Source organism: Centropristis striata, chromosome 9 (genome assembly GCF_030273125.1).
Source record: "Centropristis striata isolate RG_2023a ecotype Rhode Island chromosome 9, C.striata_1.0, whole genome shotgun sequence".
Lineage (NCBI taxonomy): Eukaryota > Metazoa > Chordata > Actinopteri > Perciformes > Serranidae > Centropristis > Centropristis striata.
The window spans coordinates 5,286,389-5,313,629 of NC_081525.1; the positions used below are offsets into that span (position 1 = coordinate 5,286,389).

Here is a 27,241-nt window from a genome sequence, read left to right on the forward strand (position 1 = left end):
CTGGATTTTAGAAAGCGAACCCTAATGTTATGACCCTTCTTCACCATAATAGGCTTCAATAAATAAATAATTAATTCATTAAGTTTTAATTAGATATTCTTGACCAGAACAACTTGACACACAGTGCTGAGCTTCATCTCAAATTAATCTTCAGGTTCACAGCTTTCAGATGATATCAATCATTTCTATGTGGCATTTATTGCTGCTATCTCCCCCGAAACATCCACTGCTCACAACCAGCAAAAAGGTATTTGAACAGTAACAGGATATTGACATTTTATAGCCATGGTCATATATTTTGTTGGGTCTAATTTAAATGAACTACTCTTCAAAGTATTGCCACACTTGCCATCTTTCTCTTGTGTGTAGGTACATGAATTGTTGTTTACACGTGAAACATTTTCCAGGCTAACGTGGGTCATCCCTCACAGAGTTTAAATATGACTGGTCGTGTGGCTGTGATTGGAGGAGGTAGTTCAGGTCTGGCCTGTATCAAGACCTGTCTGGATGAGAGGCTGGAGCCTGTCTGCTTTGAGAGCAGCGATGACATCGGTGGTCTGTGGAGGTTTAAGGTTGGTCACGTTACCTACATGTTGGACTTTCTTTTACTCATTAAAAATACATTGAGAGAGTGAGGATGAGTTCCCTTTTCCCGGCTGTTCCTGCAGGAGAATCCTGAGGCAGACAGGGCCAGCATCTACCACTCTGTCATCATCAACACCTCCAAGGAGATGATGTGTTTCAGTGACTTTCCCATTCCTGGACACTTCCCGAACTACATGCACAACTCTCTCATCATGGACTACTTTCGGATGTACGCTGACCGCTTCCAGCTCACCAAGCACATACGCTTTAATGTAAGGATGCTTCATTGACTTGCAGAAAATTATATAACTCTGTTCTTTAACCCTTTATCAGGCAAAGAACTATATTTGGTAACTTCAGGTAATATTTCGAGAAAAAAAGTTGTGAATTTACTAGATTAAAGTGGCAAATCTACAAGAAAAAAGTTGCAGATTTACGAGAAAACAGTGAGAAAAAAGCAGCTTTTTTCTCCCAGATTCACCACTTTAACCCTTAATAGGGCACTCATTGAAATACTTGCAAATTCCAAATTTCAGCCCTAGAGAATGTTGGAGAATATTACATACTGCCAGAATGTGTTAAAAAAAAAAAACATACGAAGATTACGAGATCAAATCTACGAGAAAAAAATGTGCAGATTTCTGCGATTTAAAGTGGTGAGTCAGGGAGAAAAAAGTAGTTTTTTTCCACTTTTTTCTCGTAAATCTGCGACTTTTTTTCGCAAAGATTTGCCACTTTAAATCTCTTAAATCTGTGACTTTTTTTCTTGTAGATTTGCCACTTTAATCTAGTAAATTTGCAACTTTTTTCTCAAAATATTACCTGAAGTTACCAAATATAGTTCTTTGCCTGATAAAGGTGATGCATCAACTTCATCTCAATTTCAAATGTAAAATGTTGCGCTATTTAAGAAGACAGTCAGTAAACGCAAATATATTTGCTTGTTTCATTGTGTCTGCCTCTCTGTTGTTCAGACAAAAGTCCTGCAGGTGAAGCAGAGATCCGATTTCTCTCATTCCGGCCAGTGGGATGTTGAGACAGAGAACAGGGATGGCATGAAGGAGAAGCACATTTTTGATGCTGTGCTGATCTGTATTGGACATCACTGCCAGCCCAACATGCCACTACATGACTTCCCAGGTATAGTTTACAAGCAATAAATCAACCTGTTCACTCACAAATGTTTGTGCAGCAGAACATGAGAGGAAGATTACACTGTAATCCATGAATCAACCTTTGGCACATCAGAAGCACCTTATGAGAGGTCACAAGACATACACGAAAAGAGCACTGCCCAGTATTTGTTGTTTGCACTCCCACCTCCTGTATGCCATGTCACAATAGACCATGGACCAAAGACATCAAGGCCGACACTTGTGAACGGTGGCTCTGTTATTAGTCTGTCTGCTGGCAAATCTGCCATCTTCTGAGCTTGTAATGCACCTCGAAGTTTATGACAGATGACACAGTTATGGATGACAGCAGAAATCAGACACTTGCCTCCGATGATCCAAAATCCTATACAGCCATACGGCCTCCGACCCAGAGCAACCCATCCTCATTGATAACAGGATTGAGCTTCTTTAGTGCACTGCAAAAAAGCCAACTTGTATTTTTTGGCCTAAAACAGTGATTTAAGTTGGTAAAACTGGAAATATAAATTATTGACATTTAGGGCAATAATGTAAGTTAGCACAACAAAGCAAGCCAGTTGTCTGCTCAAAAACAAGTTGGTGAGTTGTTGTTACTTATATCTTTACGTTGGGGTTCAAAACAAGGAGCAATAGTTCTGCTAACTCTTATTTCTTTGTTGTGCGGGAAAGCGGTGAAATTTGCTCATTAATTAAATCTGTCCTTCAGGAATTGACACCTTCAAGGGAACGTACTTCCACAGCAGAGATTACAAGACTCCTGAGGAGTGGAGGAATAAAAAGGTGGTCGTGATTGGAATAGGAAACTCTGGAGGAGACATCGCAGTGGAACTGAGCAGAGTCACCAAGCAGGTTGGCCAGTTATGGATCATAACAGGCACCATAGCACCTTTAAGGGGTGCATGCATGATGATTTACTTCCTCTATTTTATATATTTGCAGCTGTATCTAAGCACTCGGCGGGGAGCTTGGATCTCACATCGAGTTGCCAACAATGGTCTTCCCCTGGATATGGTTGGTACCAGGGTGAATCATTTCTTGCACCAAAACCTTCCCTTTGGATTATCCTGCAGCATGAGAGAGAGAAAACTCAACCAAAGATTTGATCATCGTCTGTATAACTTGCAGCCAAAGCACAGGTACGGCAGCAACAGTGTAGCTTGGTTCTTACCAAGATTTCTTTTAAAAACCTTCGATTTAGAAGTGTTAGATAATTGATGTTGTTTAACCCATTGACGCCTAAAACTTCCTGTAAAACCTCTGGGCAATTTTAAAATAAGCCCCTAAAACCTGAAGTTTTTCTGGAAATTCAACAGAAGTGTCAACGCTTCTACTAAATAATAGATTTTTCAGCCTCTGTAGCAGATACAAATGAAATTCAAAAAGTATTTGAGAGCTTATACAAATACTACAAAACGACGTATCCGCTTTCCAGGCTTCAATGGGTTAAAGAGTTAATTTCTTTTTTTAAGTGTTCAACATGCTTATTTCTAGATTTAACAAACTTAATTCAAGAAATCTTGTCAAGTGAAATTATCTGTCCATGCAGCAAGATAATTTCCCTTCAGATTTAGTGTTTTTATCTTATTTTTATACACACCTTTTTTGCAGTGTGGCTTTTTACATGTTTTATGACTGACGTGCTTGTGGTATTACTGATCATTGTGACTATAAATCTCAGGGTGAACAGCCAGCTTCCCACAGTGAATGATGAGCTTCCCAACCGCATCCTATCTGGAACAGTTCAGGTGAAACCCAACATCCGCAGGTTTCAGGGGTCCAGTGTGGAGTTTGATGATGGAAGTGTTGTAGAAGATGTTGACCTGGTGGTGAGTTTAATTATTACAAGTGTATTAGAACACACAGCAGTATGGCTGACCTGTGCCTGAGATGAGTCCTCTGTCTTGCAGGTGTTTGCCACAGGTTACAGGTTTTCCTTTCCATTCTTGGCTTCACATGTGGTCTCAGTGTCAGACAACAAAGCCTCTCTGTACAAGTTTGTCTTTCCTCCTGAGTTGGAGCGCCCCACTCTGGCCATCATTGGTCTGGTGCAGCCACTGGGAGCCATTATGCCCGTCTCTGAGATGCAGGCCAGGTGGGCCACACGAGTCTTTAAAGGTAAAACAGGTTTGTTTGTTTGTTTTTATTTAAGAAGTCGATGAAGATGTAACCAGGTCATCCGATAAACGATTGAATCAAGATTAACTAGACTTGGTTGAAGATACTTAAAGATGTTTCGCCTCTCATCCAAGGGACTTCTTCAACCAAGTCCAGTTGCCTTTGTTTCAACTCTGTCTCCAAACTTCTTTCAGAGAAATACATTGAGTTTTAAGATGTCAATTCACACACCATCCCTCTCATTATAAACAGACAGTATCAAGCTCCCCTCCGTGACCGCCATGCTAGAAGACATCCACTGTCAGAAGGAGGAAATGGCCAAAAGGTAGAATTGGGGATTTTCCTTACTTCATGATTGTCCTTTTAGGAACTGAAAGGCACCAAATCGTGTTATGCACAAAATGTATAGCTCAAGTTTTTGTTGCTGTTTTTTTTTTCAGGTACGTCACCAGTCAGAGACACACCATCCAAGTGGACTATGTCAACTACATGGATCAGATAGCAGAGCTGCTGGGAGTTAAACCCAACATCCCAAAGCTGCTGCTGACTGATCCCAGGCTGGGACTGTCTGTTGTGTTTGGTCCCACTTCTCCGTACCAGTATCGCCTCAGAGGGCCGGGGAAATGGGCCGGAGCCCGCCAGGCCATCCTGACCCAGTGGGATAGGGTGGCTCAGCCCATGCAGACCAGGCCCTGTAATGATCCCAAACCCAAGAGGTCCTTTATGTGGCCTCTGATTCTGTCAGCTGTTGCTGTGGGCTTAGCTGTCTACGTTAACAGAAACAACCTTCCAGCTTTCCTCCAGGATCCAACTGCACTGTTGGACAAGATGAAGGTTTACCTGCCTGCACACTGATGTGCACTTTTTCATTGCAACACACACTGCAAAAAAAGAAAAGTTGGGTGAACTCAAAATTTCAAGGCAACAAACTTTGATAAAATTTTAAGTTGGACAATTAAACTAAATATTTTAAGTTTTGTTTCTGAGTTTGCTCAACTCTGAATTTCTCTGGCACGATTGTAACGCCGCTATGAAATGTCAGCTAATGTTGCGACCACAATTTTGAGTTAGCATTGATACGCTAATGGCTACTCTTGTAGCTGTAACAAGCAGCGCCGCTAGCATCAGTTAGCCGCTAGCATCAGTTAGCCGCTAGCTTTCGCTAATGACCGAATTTCACAACAAAGAAATAAGAGTTAGCAGAACTACTGTCGCTTGTTGTGAACCTCAACTTAAAGATATAAGTAACAACAACTCACAAACTTGTTTTTGAGCAGACAACTGGCTTCCTTTGTTGTGCTAACTTACATTATTGCCCTAAATGTCAGTAATTTATATTTCCAAGTTTTACCAAATTAAATCACTGTTTTAGGCCAAAAAATACAAGATGGCTTTTTTGCAGTGCAGATGTTGCTCTTTTTTACACAGTATTCACACATTTATGCAGTTTTTACACTAAACTACACTAACCCCTGTAATGGACATATATAAATAAATATACATTAGTCAATGATGCCACCTCATGGTGGTTAAACATATTCAACATATCCCACTGTGATTACTTGGACCCAGGTCTGGGATCTCTTACTAACAAAGTTATATTCTCAGACTAGTTATTGAATATCTATTAATCTACAGCTTTTATTCTTCTATTCATACTCATACAATCTCCAGATACGTGATCTTTGCTTCTCTCTGTAGTGTGGTGTTGAGATATCATAGTGACTTCACATAGCGCTCAAAAAATCAGATGAAGTTGGATGATACAGTGGCTTGAAAAGTATTCCTCCCTCTTGGATGTTTCACCCTTTTGTTGCTTTTACATATGAAATCATGGTCAATATAATTTGGCCTTTTTAAAAAAAGAATGCAAAAAAACCTCTTTAATATCAAAGTGAAAACATATTTTTACAAAATAATGTCAATTAATTCAAAATATATAAGGTAAAATAAATTATTGCATAAGTATTCATCCCCTTTGAAGTAACTGAACTAATTCAACAAATAATTTTGTCAGTAGTGTGTCCACTGAGTGTCAGTGGATATTAAAGAGCCACTGTAAATGCCAGCGTTTATAGTGCAGTACTCTCGGACAAAGTTTGTCTAATGTTTTTAATTTGCATTGAAGATATCAGGGAAAAATATAATTGAAGCAAAATCCGATGAAGGAAAATCACAGATGACACTTTTTAAAAGATTTATTATGGCTTTAAAAGCAATGCCGGGAAATGAAGAAAAGGAAAGCAGAAAGGCAAATCTTCTACATTTCATGTTTTGTTTTTATTATCAGTTCTCTGTTTTAATATAATTGTTTAAGTTTAATTATTAATCCATATATAACTTGCCTTGCCTATTTGCTTTCTAGAGAAGTGATTGCTGTTTGCACATTTTTGAAACTCTGTTTTGACCAAAACTGATGCTCTATCTGAGTAAATGTACAGTCCATGATTGGAGGAAGTAGTCCCACCATTTCAAATCACAGGACTGAAACCTTTTTCTAATTTCTAAATCAGTCAAGAGTTGTTTTTTTTAATTATGAATTGTTTTTCTAAAGCAGTTAAAGTTTGTCTGTTTAATAATGGTGTTTGTAAACCAATTTAAATGAATAAAAAATAATATTTGAGAGTAATACTAACGTGTTTTAATTATGTATGAGGTAAAGTTAAACAGAAAAACACACCCAGACTGATAAAGATAATAAATACCACAAAGCACTACATGATTGTGCAATCACAGCATGCTTGTTGACATATCACATTAACATTTAGGTTGCCAGGTTTGGCAGAGCTTGTAAAAGAGAACTCGAAGGAGAGGAGTGTTCATATAACCAATAAAGTTCACTCTCTCCTTTATTACCAATAAGAGTTACTTTAGTTCAGCAGTGTAGCCTGCATGATAATCATAAAATCATTAGATTTTTAGACCAAAAGTATCCCAAGTTATTGTCTGCAATAGTCATTGTAATGATAAAGACAGAACTTCAGTAATTTCCTCAAAGTTAACTTTGATTTTCAATTAAAAACAATTGCCTTACAAACGTAATAAACCTATATTAATTATTATTGTCAATGCGTTACAATGCATAATGACGTAATCTCCCTTTTAAGGTTTCCAAAAACTGCCTTAAACACCTTTTAGGGTTTGTTTTTATTTTATTTATTTTTTGTTTTTGTTTGTTTTTGTTTTTTGTGGCTGTTCTGGTTCTGTGGGTTGTTCCGGTATGCAGCAATACTTCCAGGATCACTCTTGTTTTTTGTTGTTTGTTTTTTCTATAAGAAAAAAATGACTAATTTACTCTTTGTATGTTTTAATACTGTTGTACTCATCTACAAAACCCAATAAAAAAAGTTTGAAAAAAAAAAAATAAACACCTTTTAGGGACCTGTGGGCGTGATGCAGGAGGTTTTTCATGCATATGCCAACTACTGTATATGCTAAAGGTCAGATTGCAGACAAAGCATTGAACGGTCTTGAATTTGTGCAGTGTCCATTATTTCTTCGGCTGCTCTCTATCTGTGCTGCAGAACAGGTTAGTGATTCAGGATTGCATGGAAAGACTGAACAATGGGACTGGGCTTTGTAGTGTCCACTGAGTGTCAGTTTTCTTGATCACTTGTTTTGGGGTGAAACGGCTTTCAAGCTCAAAGTAACACACAGTTTAGACAGAAAAGAAATCTGTCTTATAGCTTCAAGAGGTATTTTGTTAAAGCAAAGTTGCAACAAGTATTTATTTAAAATATTGCTTGTGACCAAATGCATTCAATAGCTCAGTGCATGTGAGGGCGACTGCTGCAGTTGTATATTGACATTTTATAGCCATGGTCATATATTTTGTTGGGTGTAACTTAAATGAACTACTCTTCAAAGTGTTGCCACACTTGCCATCTTTCTCTTGCAACCTGGTCTCACAGGAATCCGTGAAATAGCCACGGATTTGCTTAACTCAAAATCTGTGGAATAGCCACGGAATCACTCAAATTTCCGTGAAACTGACACGGATTTCGCTACAATGCAAGTTAATGACAGTCATATCCCGTGGCTATTCCAACATACAAAGTGATTATGTACATTCACTGAGTGAATATTTAGAAAATAAAACATATTGTTATGACAAAGTGCCATGCATATGCCTTTTCACATAACTCTCTGAACATTTTCACATGACTTCATATCCCTTTTAATTAATTTTATATCATTTTCATGCGAACACAATCCGCCCTGTTCATCCTGTAAGATAACATGTCACAGTTGCTTCTACTTGTTCTTGCGTAGGATGCCTGCTATCTCAAGTCCTCAAGGTCGTAAGGCTGTACCTCCTTAACCAATACACACACACTCATTGTAACTCTATAAAAACTGTTAGCTCTCTTTGTCTGCAGATTCACTCTGTGCAGACCTTTTTGACTGTACCTTGTGCTCTCCTAATTGCAATTAGAATAAACCTTTTTTGCTTATACTCCAACGACTCAGTGATCTTTCCTCCTTATAACGATTTTTGCCACTACAACTTGGTGTCAGAAGTGGGATCGCCCGAGAGTCCGTCGGGATCGTCGGGACGTCGGGGGTGGCCACCTGATCTTCAGGATCATCCTCTAACTTCCAGTCAAAATTCAGAGAAGGGAGGACCGATGTCCTGGGGTCGACTGGCTGGCTCCGGCGCGATCCCCAACCGAACCTACACTCTCCTGATTTTGGTGAGATGTTGAATCTCCATTTTCTAAAAATTGTATGATTACTAATTCTGATAATTTTGGCAGTAATGATGAATTGAATGACATTGGTAACGTAGTATTTCTGAGTCTTTGGAGTAAAGCATTTAGAATTGGTCTGGTGTACTTCCCGTTCACTAAAACAATTTACTGCAGTCTAAGATTTACTCCTACTGAGACCAGGTTGAAATCCTGTGAAGTAGCCGGGTGTGTTTTATATTAAGACCAGGTTAAAATCCTGTGAGATATAAGGTTATATTACGACCAGGTTAAAGTCCTGTGAGATGTAAGGTTATATTAAGACCAGGTTAAAATCCTGTGAGATATAAAGTTATATTAAGACCAGGTTAAAAAATCCTGTGAGATATAACAGATACATTTTATATCAAAGACCAGGTTAAAGTCCTGTGAGATATAAAGTTATATTAAGACCAGGTTAAAGTCCTGTGAGATATAAAGTTATATTAAGACCAGGTTAAAAAATCCTGTGAGATATAACAGATACATTTTATATCAAAGACCAGGTTAAAGTCCTGTGAGATATAAAGTTATATTAAGACCAGGTTAAAGTCCTGTGAGATATAAAGTTATATTAAGACCAGGTTAAAGTCCTGTGAGATATAACAAAAGCAGTTTGAAAAATAAAATAAATACTAAATAAATAAATTGAAATAAATAAAATAACGGAAACTGAATAAAATAAATAAATTGAATTAAATTAAATACCAGAAACTGAATAAAATAAATAAATTGAATTAAATTAAATAACAGAAACTGAATAAAATTAAATAAATTGAATTAAATTGAATGAGTAAACAATGGGTTCCCGAGGCAGTAAAGCTGAACAATGTGATCCAAACAGTCCGATAATACAACAAATGAAAAAGAAATATGGCCCTGAATGTTGTGAATGCTTGCCATATTGGATAAAAAAATACAGGTTCCCCAAAGGGGGATCCCTGAGCAAAAATCAGTTGGAACAATTACGAACAAATTTACAGACAGCAAAAGATGAGTTGATGAAAAAAGGCAAAGTTAAAACTGAAAAAATCAAAGAACTTGAGAAACATGTGGAATGTCTGAATGTGTGGGAGGATGAATGTGAGCACAGGGAAAGAAAGCAGGGCTTTAAAACCATGACACTGTTAAAAGCTGAAGAGGGATCACAAACAGATAAAGTTGCAAAATCAAAGATTAAATCCAAGTCTTCTCTGTATCCTTCTCTAACAGGTCATGGTGGCGGGCCTCTGAGCAGCGACACTCTCCTCGATCTGCCCCCCCTCTACAACCCGCCTGCTGACGCCGCCTCCCCTCAAAGACAGCCTCCTCCAACCCCTCCAGTGACATCACCACCAACCAGCAGTGCCCCAAGCAGCGCCAGAGACCCACAATCACCACAGCTGCCTCTGACTTTGACTCCACACCCAGGCCCAAGGCTAGCTCTGTGGGACCCCAACAACCCACTCCCACAGCCTGCCTTCTCCCCAATCGCTGACCACACTAGGTCCCACGACAGGAAGGATGACACTGGCAGGGGAGGAGAAACATTCACACTCCCAGTGGTCAAAGTGATGGGACATGAAGGCGCAGCTGGTTATGTCTACCGCCCGTGGACTGTAGCCGACCTGCTCCAAGCAGCTGAACACCTCCCTAAAGCCACACAGGGAGGTCAAGTCCTCGGTGACGCAGTGATGGCCTTTATCAGAGACTTTACACCAACTTCCAGTGAAATGGGCCGCGTTATGATGAGGAAGCTGTCCGGAGCAGATTTTGCTAAGATCAGACAACACTTCACTGACCACATCCAGTCCCACCACTGGACATTGGGCTAGAGACTGTCCCTATCCCAAAGCCAACCGTGGGTGCGGACGCGGAGGACATGGAGGACCGCCTGGAGGCGACGGTGGACACCTCAGCCAGACACAGGCCTCAGACTGACCGTCCGGGGGTAAGGTGGAGGAGGAGGTGCCCGCTGACCAGACGCCCAGCCAACCTGCTCCAGAAAAGGGAAGTGAAAACATGCACACGTGCACGCTTACACGGCAGCAACAACACAAGATATTGACAGAGGCTATCACTCATTTAGAAAGGAAAATACAAACACAGCCTGTTGGTACATATGTACATCTTACTGATGAAAGTGTGCAAAAATTACCTACTATGACTTTAGAAGTCCAAGGCCAAAATGTTGATTTCATTGTTGACTCAGGTGCTACTCACTCTGTTTTAAAACAATCTGTGTTTCCACACATAAGGTATAGTGGCAGAAACATAATTTCCATTGGTGCATGTGGTAACAGGATCAGAGAACAGTTCACCATTCCCATTTCATGTGTACATCCTGTACCTTTAACCAAAATTAAACACTCTTTTCTCTTCTCTGCTGTCTGTCCTTTCAATCTGATGGGACGAGACCTGATGATGACTCTGGGAGTGGACCTCATCTTGACACCAGATGGCGTTAAAGCCGTGCAGAGATGCTCCTCCACCTCCCCCCTGCAAAGTGACCCCATGGTAACGTACCAATTAGCCAGTTGGCTACCTGAAAACCTGCTCTATGTGTACCAATGGAAAATCCCTATTGATGTAGCACAGCCACTGACAGCACGTGCACGTGCACTGGTTAACCCGGCTTTGCAGTTTTTGCAAGCTGAGGCTCTCCATGGCACGTCACACGTGGCTCATGACCATGACCTCGACTTTGAACACGTTTTCTTTGCTGACATCAATGACAACCTCATGACTGACACCCTCTACTGGTCGCAGACGAGATGTGCACTCTCAATGACGTTGACTGACGAACAGTTACCCTTTTACCATGTACCAGGTTCACATCCACATATTTCACTCTCCAAACCAAATTCTGATCAATGGAGAGACTTGGGCCCATGGGTAAATTTTTGCGCGACTTTTTCCGATTGGACACGAACTCCTGACCCTGCTGTGATGTATTCATCAAAAGGGGGGGTTTACAAATAATTTTGCAAACTCAGTTTCCCCTGCCTCAGATCAGTGCATGTACTGATTGATGCAGACAGGGTGGAAGGGGAAACTGCTGTGTTACTGTCTGCTACTGAGGTTCACCCTGCCTTAAAGGAAGTCTCTGACTCCTTATGAGCGAATGGCAAATATGATGTAGGCCTGATTAAAAACTGCGAACCTGTTGTTGTTACACCTAAATCTGATTACAGGCCCTTTGGAAGCATAGGGGCTTCCTGAAGAGTGATGGAGAGCCCATCCCACATCACTCTCTCATTGCTGACCTCCTAGAAGCTGTTTTGTGTGTTGCTGTGTGTAAATGTGCTGCTCACACTAACTCCTTTGACCCTGGTTCCACAGGAAATGCACGAGCAGGCTGCGTCTCTTCTTCTGCTCCCCCAGCAGGCACACACACACACACACACACACACACACACACACACACACACTCTCTCAGCTCCCTCTCTGTCCCCGACTCACTCTCTGCAGTACAGAGTCTAGCCTCTCCTTCTGACGAGAAGCAGTGGCAGTCTGTTTCCCCATTATGCTAAGTTGACACATGGTCTTGACCATGCGTAAAAAGGGGGAATGCAGGTTATGATTGATCAACATTGGTTCACTAAAGATTTTTCAACCTATGCTCAAAAACATTGCCAAGCCTGTGTCATTTGTGCCTACCACCTGGCCAGTGGTGGCGCTGTTGGGTGTGAGAACGGGACATTGAAGAACAAATTGGCCAAATGTTGTGAAGACACAGGCCTCAAATGGACACAAGCACTCCCTCTAGTGCTTGTGTACATGAGGATGCGCAAGCGACCTAATGCTAACCTCAGCCCTTATGAGATTCTTTTTGCAGCTCCTCCCTTTGTAGGTGTGGACGCCCTGAAGTTTCCAGCTCCATCTACCACTGTGTGAAGATGCTATGCTAATGTATTGTGCTAACCAAACACCTTGCAGACATTAGGAGACAGGTGACTGCTGCCCTTCCAACTCCAGCCACCAGTCCTATCCATCAGCTCCACCCTGGTGATTATGTGGTGGTGAAAGACTTCAGGCGAAAGTCCTGGAAGAATAAGAGGTGGCAGGGCCCATTCCAGGTCCTGCTGACAACCCATACGGCCGTGAAAGTCGTTGAGAGGGCCACCTGGATCCACGCAAGCCTCCAACTTTAAGGTCCCGCCTCCTCCGGACCCTCTGCAAGCCAAGGTTGAGGCATGCCAAGCCTCCTACTTTAGGGTGAGGTGAAATAGCGCTCCCCTGCGACAAGATCAGCCAGAGGTGTAACAAGCGCTCTGACTGCAACACGTGGTGCCAAGCCACTAGTCTAGGCTCTGTCTCTCCCCCCTCTCTCTTCAGTCCACAGATTTACACACCAACACACTGGACTCTGACACACGGTGTTGAGAGTGTTGTGATTAGCAGGTTGGCTTAGCAACCTGTGACATCACAAGTGCCAGTCCCAGGCATACGCAGTTACACTGCTCTCACACCCCACCATAGTTTCCTTTTGCGACACCTACGGCGAAGGACAGGTGACACATTTTTTCTTGTTGTCTTGACTTTCTCTTTAAGTTTTGTTTTAATTTGTCTTTCATTTATTGCTGTCTTCCTGATTCTCAAAGCCCTTAACCTTTAGGCTATGGAGTGCCACCACCCCTGGCATCCCTTTCGTGCCCCTGGCCTTTGTGGCCTCCGTGGTACCCTCTGTTGCTTTGCCTGCTCGCTTTCCTTATAGTGTTCCCCCTACTCTATTTCCTACACCCTCCTTCCCCACCTTACGCTAACTCCTCCCTCTCCCTTAACCACTCTTCCTCCTGCTCCCCACCTCCGTGTACGTCCAATTCTGACCTCTTCCGACTCTAACGTTACCTCTCTTGCCTGGCTCACACAGGGCTGCCTGTTAGGACTTTCTTCTGATGGCTCCAATTCTTCCTGTTTGTTACTTGTGTTGTCCCCCTGCTTAAAGGCTTTGTTTCCTCCATGTTCACTACTCAGCTCCTTAGGAATTAACTCATTCCCTTGCCTGACCCCACCCCACTTTCTCCTGCTTTCCAGTCTGCCCTTGCCTCTGATGACACTTTCTCTGAATCCTCTTTTGACTCTGACTCTGATGTTAATGATGATGCTGATATGTAGGTTGACTTTATGCCCCACTGTGCTTTGTTCATGACACGAGAAGACTGTCCTCCTTAAAAAAACAAACAGCGTTGCTCTCTCCCTTGAGTCTATTTCACTGTTGCCATTATTGATGATGATTGGTCTTAAACCAGTGCGGAATGTTCAGTCTGATACTGTTTAATGGTGATTCTTTTGTACATTCCTTTATGGGTTTTTTTTGTTTTCCTTGTTGGTTGTGTTTGATCTTCTCTGTAGTTGATCCTTACGGATCAAAAGGGGGAAATGTTATGACAAAGTGCCATGCATATGCCTTTTCACATAACTCTCTGAACATTTTCACATGACTTCATATCCCTTTTAATTAATTTTATATCATTTTCATGCGAACACAATCCGCCCTGTTCATCCTGTAAGATAACATGTCACAGTTGCTTCTACTTGTTCTTGCGTAGGATGCCTGCTATCTCAAGTCCTCAAGGTCGTAAGGCTGTACCTCCTTAACCAATACACACACACTCATTGTAACTCTATAAAAACTGTTAGCTCTCTTTGTCTGCAGATTCACTCTGTGCAGACCTTTTTGACTGTACCTTGTGCTCTCCTAATTGCAATTAGAATAAACCTTTTTTGCTTATACTCCAACAACTCAGTGATCTTTCCTCCTTATAACGATTTTTGCCACTACAATATATTTCTCACTAGAAATGTGATCAAAATCCATTTGTATGCAGAAACTAAGTCAAAATATTGATTTTTTCACTAAAAATGAGAGAACTGTCCGCCATGTTTTTTGTTCTGTCCGCTGGAACCTTGAAAGTCACGTGACTTGGAACAAACCAATAGGAAAAAATATCCATGGAATAGCCACGGGATATGACTGTCATTAACTTGCATTGTAGCGAAATCCGTGTCAGTTTCACGGAAATTGTTGTTTACACATGAAACATTTTTCAGGCTAACGTGGGTCATCCCTCACAGAGTTTAAATATGACTGGTCGTGTGGCTGTGATTGGAGGAGGTAGTTCAGGTCTGGCCTGTATCAAGACCTGTCTGGATGAGAGGCTGGAGCCTGTCTGCTTTGAGAGCAGCGATGACATCGGTGGTCTGTGGAGGTTTAAGGTTGGTCACACTACCTACATGTTGGACTTTCTTTTACTCATTAAAAATACATTGAGAGAGTGAGGATGAGTTCCCTTTTCCCGGCTGTTCCTGCAGGAGAATCCTGAGGCAGACAGGGCCAGCATCTACCACTCTGTCATCATCAACACCTCCAAGGAGATGATGTGTTTCAGTGACTTTCCCATTCCTGGACACTTCCCGAACTACATGCACAACTCTCTCATCATGGACTACTTTCAGATGTACGCTGACCGCTTCCAGCTCACCAAGCACATACGCTTTAATGTAAGCATGCTTCACTGACTTGCAGAAAATTATATAACTCTGTTCTTTAAGTCAGTGGTTCCCAACCTTTTTCTTGAGGGACCCACATTTTTACCATTGTAAACTTTGGCGACCTCCCCATTGTCCATTGATTCTATGAAGCCGAACTCAATGTGACTTTCATGGTACCCTCTCTTTTTCTTTTTGAGATATTCAGCATTTTTGTCTCCCTGACGCTTTGCCATTTTTCCATTAGCACTGTGTTTCTGTTGTTAGGAGAGGTTACCGTTAGGTGAGGTTACCGCTAGGTGAGGTTACCTCTAGGTGAGGTTACCGCTAGGTGAGGTTACCTCTAGGTGAGTTTACCTATAGGTGAGGTTACCGCTAGGTGAGGTTACCGCCAGGTGAGGTTACCGCTAGGTGAGGTTACCTCTAGGTGAGTTTACCTATAGGTGAGGTTACCGCTAGGTGAGGTTACCGCTAGGTGAGGTTACCTCGAGGTGAGGTTACCGCTAGGTGAGGTTACCTCTAGGTGAGGTTACCGCTAGGTGAGGTTACCTCTAGGTGAGTTTACCTATAGGTGAGGTTACCGCTAGGTGAGGTTACCTCTAGGTGAGGTTACCTCTAGGTGAGGTTACCGCTAGGTGAGGTTACCTCTAGGTGAGTTTACCTATAGGTGAGGTTACCGCTAGGTGAGGTTACCGCTAGGTGAGGTTACCTATAGGTGAGGTTACCGCTAGGTGAGGTTACCTCTAGGTGAGGTTACCGCTAGGTGAGGTTACCTCTAGGTGAGTTTACCACTAGGTGAGGTTACCTTTAGGTGAGGTTACCGCTAGGTGAGGTTACCTCTAGGTGAGTTTACCTATAGGTGAGGTTACCGCTAGGTGAGGTTACCGCTAGGTGAGGTTACCTGTGTATACTGCAGGAGTGATGTTACACATGTCCCTATTCTCACCTTATAGCCTATTTTTAAACTTTTCTATAGTGATTTTTCTATTTAAATAAATGAGTAAACGTTTAATGTAGCCGTTATTTAGTTGTTTTTGTCCCACAAATGAATTAAATGCTGACTCATCTATATTTAACACATTAGATTTATTACATCCCTTAAAATCAAGAGGGCTTCGCAACCCCCCATGGATCTTTGGCACCCCCCTGGGGGGGTCGGGCCCCCCCTGTTGGGAATCACTGCTTTAAGTGATGCATCAACTTCATCTCAATTTCAAATGTAAAATGTTGCGCTATTTATGAAGACAGTCAGTAAACGCAAATATTTTTGCTTGTTCAATTGTGTCTGCCTCTCTGTTGTTCAGACAAAAGTCCTGCAGGTGAAGCAGAGATCCGATTTCTCTCATAGCGGCCAGTGGGATGTTGAGACAGAGAACAGGGATGGCATGAAGGAAAAGCACATTTTCGATGCTGTGCTGATCTGTATTGGACATCACTGCCACCCCAACATGCCACTACATGACTTCCCAGGTATAGTTTACAAGCAATAAATCAACCTGTTCACTCACAAATCTGCAGCAGAACATGAGAGGAAGATTAAACTGTAATCCATGAATCAACCTTTGGCCCATCAGAAGCACCTTATGAGAGGTCACACCTTGTCATTGTGGTTTCATAATAATAAAAAAGTAAGTCTGGTAGTCACCACATAAAATAATTAGTATATAAGTCCTTATCTTATCTCCAGTCTTGTGTGAAATTTGTTATAGACGTTTTGGCTTGTGACTCCTTCAGATGAAGCAATGTTTTCTTTTTAGGCAATGTTTTCTTTTTAGGCCTTTTTTCTTGCAACCACTTAACCCATGTTAAGTGGTTGCAAGAAAAAAGGCCTAAAATGCCTGGAAAAATGCCTGGAAAACCTCTGGTCGATTTTAAAATAAGCACCTAGAACCTGAAGTTTTTCTGGAAATTCAACAGAAGTGTCAACGCTTCCTACTAAAAAATCGATTTTTCAGCCTCTGTAGCAGATAGAAATGAAATTCAAAAAATATTTGAGAGCTTATACATGTGGCTTTTGTAATAAGTTGGGTTTATTTGTCCAAACCTTCGCATTGCGACACTCCCACATGTATTCTGATGCATTTCATTGGCCAAGAGACCAGAAATAGGTGGAAAAAACTACAAATACTACAAAGCGACGTATCTGCTTTCCCGGCTGTAATGGGTTAACACAGGTTGTGAATGTCAATGGCTATTTGAGGTCTAAAATCTTCACTTTTTCCCTTGAAAAAGACCAAGACCAGGGACAAATAAGTATAACAACCTGATGAAACTATTATTGTTATTTAAATAACAGAGTTAATACAGTATTTCATAACATTAAACGCCACTCAATTGCTTTACAATTGAAACAAGACAATAACACGGGTATGAACAACACTAATGATTAATGATAATGAATAAATAAATAAATAAATAAATACAAGTCATGCAAAAATTAGGTTAATAAAGGTTAAAAAACACACAAAATATAAAAAATAAAATAAAATAAAAAGTAAAAAATGTCATGTTTTTTATTCTGATTAAATTATCTTAATACATCTACTTATATACATTTTTTAACTAGGCTATATAACGCCGCGCTGTGCCATTTACTCTTATTTTTTACTGAACTGTAGATTGTCTTTTAATCTTTGCACCTCTTATCTGCAATATTGCTGTTTTTATAAATTTTTAATTGTAAAAATTAATGATTCAATTAAGACCTGTGATTAAGTTTAACGGACCCAACATAAAAAAATAAGTACTTACTGATTTGAATAATAAGTTCTATTACAAATGTTTATCCTTTTTCTTTCATTAATTTCTAACTCTGTATTGTGTTTGATTCTTACTTTCTCTTTAAAGCACTTTTAAGTGCACTTGTGGATGAAATGTGCTATACAAATAAAGCTGCCTCGCCTTGATTGTCACAAATCTGTCCTTCAGGAATTGACACCTTCAAGGGAACGTACTTCCACAGCAGAGACTACAAGACTCCTGAGGACTGGAGGAATAAAAAGGTGGTCGTGATTGGAATAGGAAACTCTGGAGGAGACATCGCAGTGGAACTGAGCAGAGTCACCAAGCAGGTTGGGCAATTATGGATCATCACAGGCACCATAGCACCTTTAAGGGGTGCATGCATGATGATTTACTTCCTCTATCTTATATACAGGTACACTACTGGTCAAAAGTTTTAGAACACACCAACTTTTACAGAATTTAATTGAAAATGATGCAGTTTAATGTCTCAGTGTACTCTGAAATGAATGCACATTTGCAACATTTAAAATTCTTTATTGAGCATGATAGTGTTTTGAAAGTAAAAAAAAGATTTAAAATCACATTTTATGTGGACATTTTATGTGGACTAAAAAAAGACACAAAATGACCAAAAAAAGACACAAAATGACCAAAAAAAGACACAGAATGACTTACAAAGACATGAAAATAATTCAAAAATGGACAAAATAGCCCAAGACTCCATAGAGTTAAGTTGTTAACCCATTTCTTGTTCCCTGGAAAAGGCCTACTTGTATAATTCTGAAATGTACATTATTTTTCAGTTTTGGTTAAGCTTACCTTTTTTTATTTACCTCTGGCAGTTCACCACTTATCTTTGTACCCTTTCAAGCTGTTCATTTGACTTGAACTGCTTGAATTTCAATAAAAAACTGGGAAAATTGGGATGTTCTGAAACTTTTGACCGGTAGTGTACATCTCAAAAAAATTAGAATAACATGAAAAAGTTCAATATTTTTTGTCAATCATTTCAGAAAGTGAAACTTATACATTATATAGATTTATTATGCAAAGAGTTAAATATTTCAAGCCTGTTTTTGTTGTAATTTTGATGATTCTGGCTTAGAAATAATGAAAACACAAAACTCAGTGTCTCTGAAAATTAGAATATTGTGAAGAAGTTCAACATGTGGTTCCTGGGTCAGTGGTGGTTTGGGGCCATGTCCTCTGCTGCTGTTGGTCCACTGTGTTTCTGAAGTCCACAGTCAACATAGCAGCCATCTAGCAGGACATTTTAGAGTTTTCATGCTTCCACAAGCTCTTTGGAGATGCTGCTTTCATTTTCCAGCAGGACTTGGCACCTGCCCACACTGGCAAAGGTACCAAAAGCTGCTTCAATGACCATGGTGTTACTGGGCTGGACTGGCAAACCTAATCAGCTAACCTGAACCTCATAGGAGTCTATGGGCTGTTGTCAAGAGGAAGGTGAGAGACACCAGATGAGCTGAAGGCTGCTATAAAAGCAACATGGTGCTGTAGGCTGATCTCCTCCATGCCACCAAGTATTAATGCAGTAATTCATGCAAAAGGAGTCCAACCAAGTATTGATGTATAGAAATGAACATACATTTCAGAAGCATAACATTTGTGTTTAAAATATAATTTTTCTATTTTGATCTTATGTAATATTCTTATTTTCTGAAACTGAGCTTTGTGTTTTCATTATCTGTAAGCCATAATCATCAAAATCACAAGAAATACAGGCTTGAAATATTTCACAAAAATATTGAACTTTTTCACAATATTCTAATTTTTTGAGATGTACCTGTGTTTGCAGCTGTATCTAAGCACTCGGCGGGGAGCTTGGATCTTACATCGAGTTGCAGACAATGGTCTTCCCCTGGATATGGTTGGTACCAGGGTGGATAATTTCTTGCGCCGAAACCTTCCCTTTGGATTATCCTGCAGCATGAGAGAGAGAAAACTCAACCAAAGATTTGATCACAGTCTGTATAACTTGCAGCCAAAGCACAGGTACGGCAGCAACAGTGTAGCTCAGTCAGAGACATGGCTTTTTACATGTTTGATGACTGACGTGCTTGTGGTGTTACTGATCATTGTGAATATAAATCTCAGGGTGAACAGCCAGCATCCCACAGTGAATGATGAGCTTCCCAACCGCATCCTATCTGGAACAGTTCAGGTGAAACCCAACATCCGCAGGTTTCAGGGGTCCAGTGTGGAGTTTGATGATGGAAGTGTTGTAGAAGATGTTGACCTGGTGGTGAGTTTCATAAATAAAAGTGAATATTCACACACACACACACACACACACACACACACACACACACGCACACACACACACACACTGGTTTTAATAGATTATGGGGACTCCAGTTTTAATCATCACTTGTGGGGACCACCCTTAGTTAGCTTATACACGCCTTCAAACCTCTGAAATTATGAAGTGATGTTTTAATCAGGCTTCATGGAGACATCCGGAAAAACCAGTAAACGTGCTTTCAGGGTACATCATTTACATGAATTAGCATATTTCACACAGATTACTTGGTGACTAATGGGGACCTACTTTTACATATAACAATGAAAATTAGATACTTTTCTAAGTTGTGGAATTTGCAAAAATTGTAAAACTTCAATTCAAACCTTGAAGCAATCACACACACACACACACACACACACACACACACACACCTGCCTGAGATGAGTCCTCTGTCTTGCAGGTGTTTGCCACAGGTTACAGGTTTTCCTTTCCATTCTTGGCTTCACATGTGGTCTCAGTGTCAGACAACAAAGCCTCTCTGTACAAGTTTGTCTTTCCTCCTGAGTTGGAGCGCCCCACTCTGGCCATCATTGGTCTGGTGCAGCCACTGGGAGCCATTATGCCCATCTCTGAGATCCAGGCCAGGTGGGCCACACGTGTCTTTAAAGGTAAAACAGGTTATCATCATTCAGTCCTTTTTAATAGAAGTATGTTTTGTTTGAGATGATCACTCTGGCACAATTTCTCCTTTCTAACAGGCTGCCTCAAGCTCCCCTCAGTGGCCTCCATGCAAAAAGACATCCAGTGTAAGAAGGACATGATGGCTAAAAGGTACTGCACTGGATTAGCTGATAATTTTATGATTGTTTACATATTTTGGGTTTAACCCTTTGATGCACAACATGGGTCTAAAGTGACCCGACAGAGTTTTTATGTTCTATATCTTTGCAATAAATTATTTTCCTCATTCAGTATTCCAGGTTTTCCTCAATTAGTTAAATTTCCTTTATTCATTTTTGAATAAAATCCCTTTTTGTGTCACTACTCTTGACTCATATCCATTCTTTAGCTAAATAGCTTGCTAAGCTAACTACTTAGCTCACTTCTTGGCTAAGTATTAACTAAGTAGCTTGTTAAGCTAACTACTTAGCTAACTTTTTGGCTAAGTAGTTAGCTCAGCAAGCTACTAAGCGAAGTAGTTAGCTATGTAATCATACAAAAACTTTTTTTCTTCATAAAGTATGAGAAGCAAAATGGAAATAACGATCTGTTGTTATCAAAAACAAGATATTTAAATAATTATTGGAATATTCAATCATAAAATAAGTTGAAATCAAAAGATAGAGCACAGAAACACACAGCAGCATTAAATAACATGGGGAATGAATGAGGGTCATTTTGACCCATGTTGTGCATTAGAAGGGGTGTCAATATGTTGTGCATCAAAGGGTTAAAATGCTCCAATTCTAGTCAGGCACAACATGTTGAATTCAGGTCTCTTTTTCAGGTACGTCACCAGTCAGAGACACACCATCCAAGTGGACTATGTCAACTACATGGATCAGATAGCAGAGCTGCTGGGAGTTAAACCCAACATCCCAAAGCTGCTGCTGACTGATCCCAGGCTGGGACTGTCTGTTGTGTTTGGTCCCACTTCTCCGTACCAGTATCGCCTCAGAGGGCCGGGGAAATGGGCCGGAGCCCGCCAGGCCATCCTGACCCAGTGGGATAGGGTGGCTCAGCCCATGCAGACCAGGCCCTGTAATGATCCCAAACCCAAGAGCTCCTTTATGTGGCCTCTGATTCTGTCAGCTGTTGCTGTGGGCTTAGCTGTCTACATTAACAGAAACAACCTTCCAGCTTTCCTCCACGATCCAACTGCTCTGTTGGACAAGATGAAAGTTTACCTGCCTGCACACTGATGTGCAATTAATATTAAGTTCATATCTGATGTGATTTATAACTGTATAGCGCATGCTTACTTGCTGGTAGAGTTAATAATCAGCATGGATGGCATTTTTTTTTAAAAGGACAAGATCATTAGATGTTCAATTATTTTAAAGGGTTTAATGTTCCAGCTGGTCTAATTGGTCTGCTATTTCTAAATTAATTCAAAAATAAAGTGATGCATTACATTTCATAAGCTTATTAAGATAAATGGTTATCTATAAAAAAAAAAAAAGAAAAAAGATGGTAGCAGGAGTGCAACAGTGCTATATCATTCACAAGATATACTCAAGTTAAAGTGTGTTAAAATTGCATTAAATCACAGTGCATCAGCAAATGTATATTACTTTGCACCTTTGACAGTTTCTACAACCCCAAGTGAGACACTGTGTAAAATTTAAATAAAAACAAAATGCATCAAATTCAGAATGAGTGTATATTTTTACAAAAAAAAACATGTTTTTTCAGTTTTAGTATCACTGTGTTCAGTTGAATGTAGATTTGCAAATTATTGTTTGTTTTTATAACACAACATCCAGACCTTTTTTGGAATCAGGGTTGTATTACATTCCTCCAGGCTAGACCTTCAACTGGGATAATATCAATGATGCCACCTAATGGCAGCTTCAGAACGTTTGAAAAAAAATGTAATGACACAATGTATTGTATAGTCCTTTGTGTCTCACTGTATTATGCTTGGATAATATGATTTACTCTTATCCTTCCAACAAAAATAACATACCAGGACCTCCGACTGGGATTATTAGATGTTATTAGTTGTGTGAATAATGATATCTATCTAATATCATGAAGTCAAAGTCTGTGGTTGAGACTGTTTTTTCTTCAAGATGACATGCACCGTAAAAAAAAATAAAAAATTAAAAGTTGCCAAACACTTTCCGTCATATAACGGCAAACAACCGTAAATTACTTTACAGATTATTTCTGTAAAAAAAAAACACAGACAATATACATGAAATATCTGTATTTAAAAACAAAGCAAAACATATCTTTAGAATAACAAGTTGTTGTTTTTTACTTTTATATAGACAATAAGTGTGTGTTCTCAGTCATGTTTTTACATTAAATTTAAACTGTTTCCCTGTAATTTAACATTCAAGACTATTAAGCAATTAAATTATACTGTTTAAAAAGTATATTATTATTAAATATATTAGGCTATATTCATTTAAATATTTCAACTTTTACTTTTCGTTAAATATTTGTAAGTAAAGTAATTTACTGTTTTATTGACATTTACATCAAATGTAAAAGCCATTTCAATATCTGTAAAATAACTTCCCTTACTTTACAGTGTGATATGCAATGAATCAATTAAAAATCAACAATGTTGATGAATATGGAGCAGAAAAAATTATCATAGATTAGATGGATGGATGGACGGACGGACCGATAGATAGATAGATAGATAGATAGATAGATAGATAGATAGATAGATAGATAGATAGATAGATAGATAGATAGATAGATAGATAGATAGATAGATAGATAGATAGATAGATAGATAGATAGATAGATAGATAGATAGATAGATAGATAGATAGATAGATAGATAGATAGATAGATAGAAAGAAAAGGAAAGGAAAGGAAGAAAGTCTGTCTTCAAACGCCCCGCTACTCTAGAAACACCGGTAGACCCCGGAAGAAGAATCGTCCACGCGTGACTCGTTAACATTTGGGTTGCCAGGTTTAGGGACACCGTGGATATCAAACATTTCCCCACCGCGGATAACAAACTAACCTGTGAATGTGTCCGTCCGTTTTATTCAGGCTCACTCCTAAAGCAAAAACACGTATAGTGTATGGGAAACTTGCCAAATATTAATCAAGTTAGCCTGCTACTATTTATTAACAATATAATAGTCATATCTCGATGCATAATGTTTACAGAAGTCAGATAATTTGGTTCGCTTATTAGTAGATTACCTAGAAAACCACCTTAAATTCTGATGAGTAGCCTAAGTGTTGGTTTTAGACCTTGTTTTGATGTTTCTATAAAGAAAATATGTTGCCAAGAACAATACTTTAGAAACTTTTACCTTCAAACACACCCAAAAAAATTGTGTGCTTGTTTATTTATTTAATTTTTAAATTTAAGATTAAATCAATTTATCATATGTAACTAGTTAAATGTGTGATAAGCACAGATGTTTGTGTGTGTGTAACAATGTTGGCTTATTCTTGTGGCTGACTGATCTTTAATATATGTTATATACTTTATATGTGTCAAAAAAAATGTCTGTTATATGACTAGGTGGCACACAATGGCATAGTGTTTTTTCAGAAGGTATTGTAGGAACATGCTGCTTTCACTTCAGTAAAATGTCGAGTTAAAGTTAAAAAAGTTAATAAAATACAACACCATACAACCATTTAGGTTTATTGTTATAGCTGCAGTACCAAAAAGAGAATATCAACATGCACGCAAATCAGTGATTTTTCTAAATATGGCATTGCCAATCTTAGTTATCTCAGACAAATAAAAAAGTGTTGCTTCATGCAAAGGACAAATGTAGCAACAATGCAATAACATGTTTGTTGACTGTCAATATTGAAAGAGCCCAAGATGTAAAACCTTATTTGTCCCATTTTGCTTCAAGTCCCAAATTACCTGACTACTTTGCATCTCAATTTCTGTGTTTTTATCCGTTGTTATTTTTACTACTGCATATAGCTGCTGATATTAGGCTGATTATTGATACTGATTATCTGTTACTCTTACCCTGTGGTAAATCTTAGCTAAAACCACAACCACAAAACCAGCTGAATATATTTATAGGACAGATGTATTTTTGTCTTTAAATGTGTGCTTATCCACATTACAACTAGTAAATCTACATAGAATTGAAATGCCATGAATTTGTTAACAACATTATATTCATATCTGAATGCATAAAATTTATAGAAGTGTAGGCCTCTTCACTTGTTATCAAATTGTTATTGACTAGATAGTGAAGTCAGGTAATTTGGGACACTTTTTGGTAGATTTTTTTTTAAAAAACACCTGAAAGTATGAAAAGTATGTGTTGGTTTTAGAACTTAATATATACCTCTGATGTTTCTATGAAGAAAATATGTTGCCAAGTACTATACTGCATATAGCTGCTAATATTAGGCTCAATATTGATATTTTTTAACTTTTATCCTATTGTAAATATTTGCCAACAAACAACTGTAACCAGCTGCAGGACAATGTCATTAGATTAGATTAGATTTAACTTTATTTTTGTTGCGCATGTCACAAGTACAAAGCAATGAAATGCAGATAGCATCTAACCAGAAGTGCTTAAGCAGTAATTAAGTGGATCATAGTGCAATATATACAGGAATGAATTATATAAAAAAATGCAATATATACAGGTATGGATTATATTAAAAAATGCAATATATACAGGTATGGATTATATTAAAAAAAATGCAGATCTAATTCAGATCTAACTGTACTATATATATATATGTGTGTGTGTATATATATATATATATATATATATATATATATATAGATAGATAGATAGATAGATAGATAGATAGATAGATAGATAGATAGATAGATATAGATATAGATATATATAGATATATAGCAGCAATATGTGCGCTGTGGATGAACAAGGTGAAAGTGCAGTTTATTGTGTAGTGACGGTTACTGTATTATCTTTGGCCTTGAATGTTTTCTTATCAGTAATAAGTCCATATCGAATTTAAATGCCATCAATCTCAACAAGCAATGAGTTTGAAGAAAGCTGAATCTGGGTGGCTCATCCTTCTCTGAATGAGAGATGTTGATAGCAACAGATTTGTGGCTGAGCACCTGCGCAGGGGGTTCGGGGTTGAGAGAGGGGGATGCGAGCGGATAAATCTGGCAACTACAATCTGCCATCTTTGATTGTGCGACAGGCCGCAGCGCGAGCGGGGCCTCACACAAGTGGAGAAAACGGTGTGACACGAGATAACGGGTGGGCAGAGACACGGGACCACGGGACGACTGCGTACCGGTTCCCAAAGTGAAGGCCGAACAGAACCGGGACAGACTGGCGGCTTGAAACGGCGCGGAAGATCCAAAACCAGCCGCCGTGCATGTGGAGAGAGCGGCTCGGCAGCTAACGAGCAAAGGAGCTAGCCACCGTTAGCCGAGCTGGGCTAGCGGGCTAGCCAGCTTTTGTAATCCGCCGGCCAGACACATACTCGTCCACCGCGAACCGGGCCGAAATCGGATTTCAAGTCGGGGCTGCACAACAGCTGAAAAGACAAAGAAGGCACCAGCGGTGGCAGGTGGGTCCGCACGTCATTCACAGAGAAATGTAGAAGCTAATGTGTTGGGGTTAGCACAGAGCTAGCTGGTTAGCACAGAGCTAGCTGGTTAGCACAGAGCTAGCTGGTTAGCATGCCTTGGCCACCGAAGGGCTGCAAGTGAATGTGATGGCGACTAGTGAGAAACGAAACTATGCCTGCTAGGCGGCCTGCTGTCTTTATAGCTCCATGTTTTATCTAAAACCAGTGTTGATGGCTGTATTATAATGTTCTTTTTTTTGTAGACCACTTTAAGTGTTATCTGAGCCCGGTCTGGGGGAGCTTCAGGCGAAGAGGGCCTTTCTTTGCCGGTATTAGCCACCCAGCCCACCATATAGTTTGATCCATGATGAAGGATGGCCTGTAGACTCATCGGTGATTTTACATAAAAACTACCGTGTTATAAAATTGCCTGTCATCGCATTCGGTGTTCTCTGAATGGGTGAATGGTTTACCATGGTTTTAATCGTGGTCCTTCATGATATGGAGTCTTGTGTACTGATTAGCACCGTGCTTTCCTTCTCAGTCATTATACATTTCAGATCCAGCAGATGTGGTCTTAAAGGAGCACATTTTTAAGGTGTGAGTCTGTACATTCAGGAGCTTGGCAGCGTTGTGGTGTGAAAGACTCAAAAGTGTGTCATAAGCTCTATTTGCACATGTGGAAACCACCTTGGGTAATGGGCAGTGTAGTATTGTTGTATATTATATATTGTATGTATATATATGCTCCATAGTTGGACATGGGTCTGCATCTGGCTAGTTTCAGGGAGGCCATTCGCATATATTGATTGATGTAGTACATATTGATTGGCCAGTCAGTAACATGGCCTCATCATTGATCTGTTTCTGAAGATGGAAGTATCTTTTGGAAGGTTCAAGCAGTGATTTAAAGACAAAAACGATATTAATGGTTTCTGTGTTAT

The 27,241-nt window shown here is 39.7% G+C and overlaps 3 protein-coding genes across 12 annotated transcripts in view; all 3 read left to right on the plus strand.

Annotated features, from left to right (window-relative positions):
• Window positions 1–288: 288 nt before the first annotated feature.
• On the plus strand, window positions 289–22,080 carry LOC131977287 (flavin-containing monooxygenase 5-like). Of its 2 annotated transcripts, XM_059340520.1 has the most exons (10): window positions 289–572; window positions 669–857; window positions 1,560–1,725; window positions 2,446–2,588; window positions 2,679–2,875; window positions 3,418–3,565; window positions 3,647–3,854; window positions 4,107–4,179; window positions 4,295–4,694; window positions 21,968–22,080. In XM_059340520.1, the coding sequence occupies exons 1-10, from the start codon at window positions 441–443 to the stop codon at window positions 21,980–21,982; spliced, it is 1,671 nt and encodes a 556-aa protein (XP_059196503.1). In that variant the 5' UTR covers window positions 289–440; the 3' UTR covers window positions 21,983–22,080. The 2 variants fall into 2 exon arrangements, 1 of the variants encoding a protein (XP_059196503.1); XR_009394875.1 differs by lacking the exons at window positions 4,107–4,179; window positions 4,295–4,694; window positions 21,968–22,080 and having other exon boundaries at window positions 297–572; window positions 2,679–2,750; window positions 3,647–3,786.
• LOC131977283 (flavin-containing monooxygenase 5-like) lies at window positions 14,453–22,080 on the plus strand. 2 transcript variants are annotated; one of them, XM_059340515.1, is made up of 9 exons: window positions 14,453–14,779; window positions 14,876–15,064; window positions 16,357–16,522; window positions 17,981–18,123; window positions 19,614–19,810; window positions 19,913–20,060; window positions 20,521–20,728; window positions 20,819–20,891; window positions 21,568–22,080. In XM_059340515.1, the coding sequence occupies exons 1-9, from the start codon at window positions 14,648–14,650 to the stop codon at window positions 21,980–21,982; spliced, it is 1,671 nt and encodes a 556-aa protein (XP_059196498.1). In that variant the 5' UTR covers window positions 14,453–14,647; the 3' UTR covers window positions 21,983–22,080. The 2 variants fall into 2 exon arrangements, with proteins under 2 accessions (XP_059196498.1, XP_059196497.1); XM_059340514.1 differs by having other exon boundaries at window positions 19,614–20,060.
• A 3,832-nt stretch (window positions 22,081–25,912) lies between these two features.
• Window positions 25,913–27,241, plus strand: part of prrc2c (proline-rich coiled-coil 2C) — a 36,251-nt gene continuing 34,922 nt past the window's right edge. For all 8 annotated transcript variants that reach the window (XM_059340505.1, XM_059340510.1, XM_059340509.1 and 5 more), the window contains exon 1: window positions 25,913–26,297. The gene's annotated coding sequence lies outside the window, so the exon portion shown is untranslated. The remainder of the gene's footprint in view (window positions 26,298–27,241) is intronic.

Excerpts from the sequence above, each read along its gene's own strand:
- LOC131977287 (XM_059340520.1), top strand. The coding sequence starts at position 441 with ATGACTGGTCGTGTGGCTGTGATTGGAGGAGGTAGTTCAGGTCTGGCC. Across the intron at positions 573-668 it reads GTGGTCTGTGGAGGTTTAAG|GAGAATCCTGAGGCAGACAG; the intron begins GTTGGTCACGTT and ends CTGTTCCTGCAG. Across the intron at positions 3,566-3,646 it reads TAGAAGATGTTGACCTGGTG|GTGTTTGCCACAGGTTACAG; the intron begins GTGAGTTTAATT and ends TCTGTCTTGCAG.
- LOC131977283 (XM_059340514.1), top strand. The coding sequence starts at position 14,648 with ATGACTGGTCGTGTGGCTGTGATTGGAGGAGGTAGTTCAGGTCTGGCC. Across the intron at positions 15,065-16,356 it reads CCAAGCACATACGCTTTAAT|ACAAAAGTCCTGCAGGTGAA; the intron begins GTAAGCATGCTT and ends TCTGTTGTTCAG. Across the intron at positions 16,523-17,980 it reads GCCACTACATGACTTCCCAG|GAATTGACACCTTCAAGGGA; the intron begins GTATAGTTTACA and ends TCTGTCCTTCAG.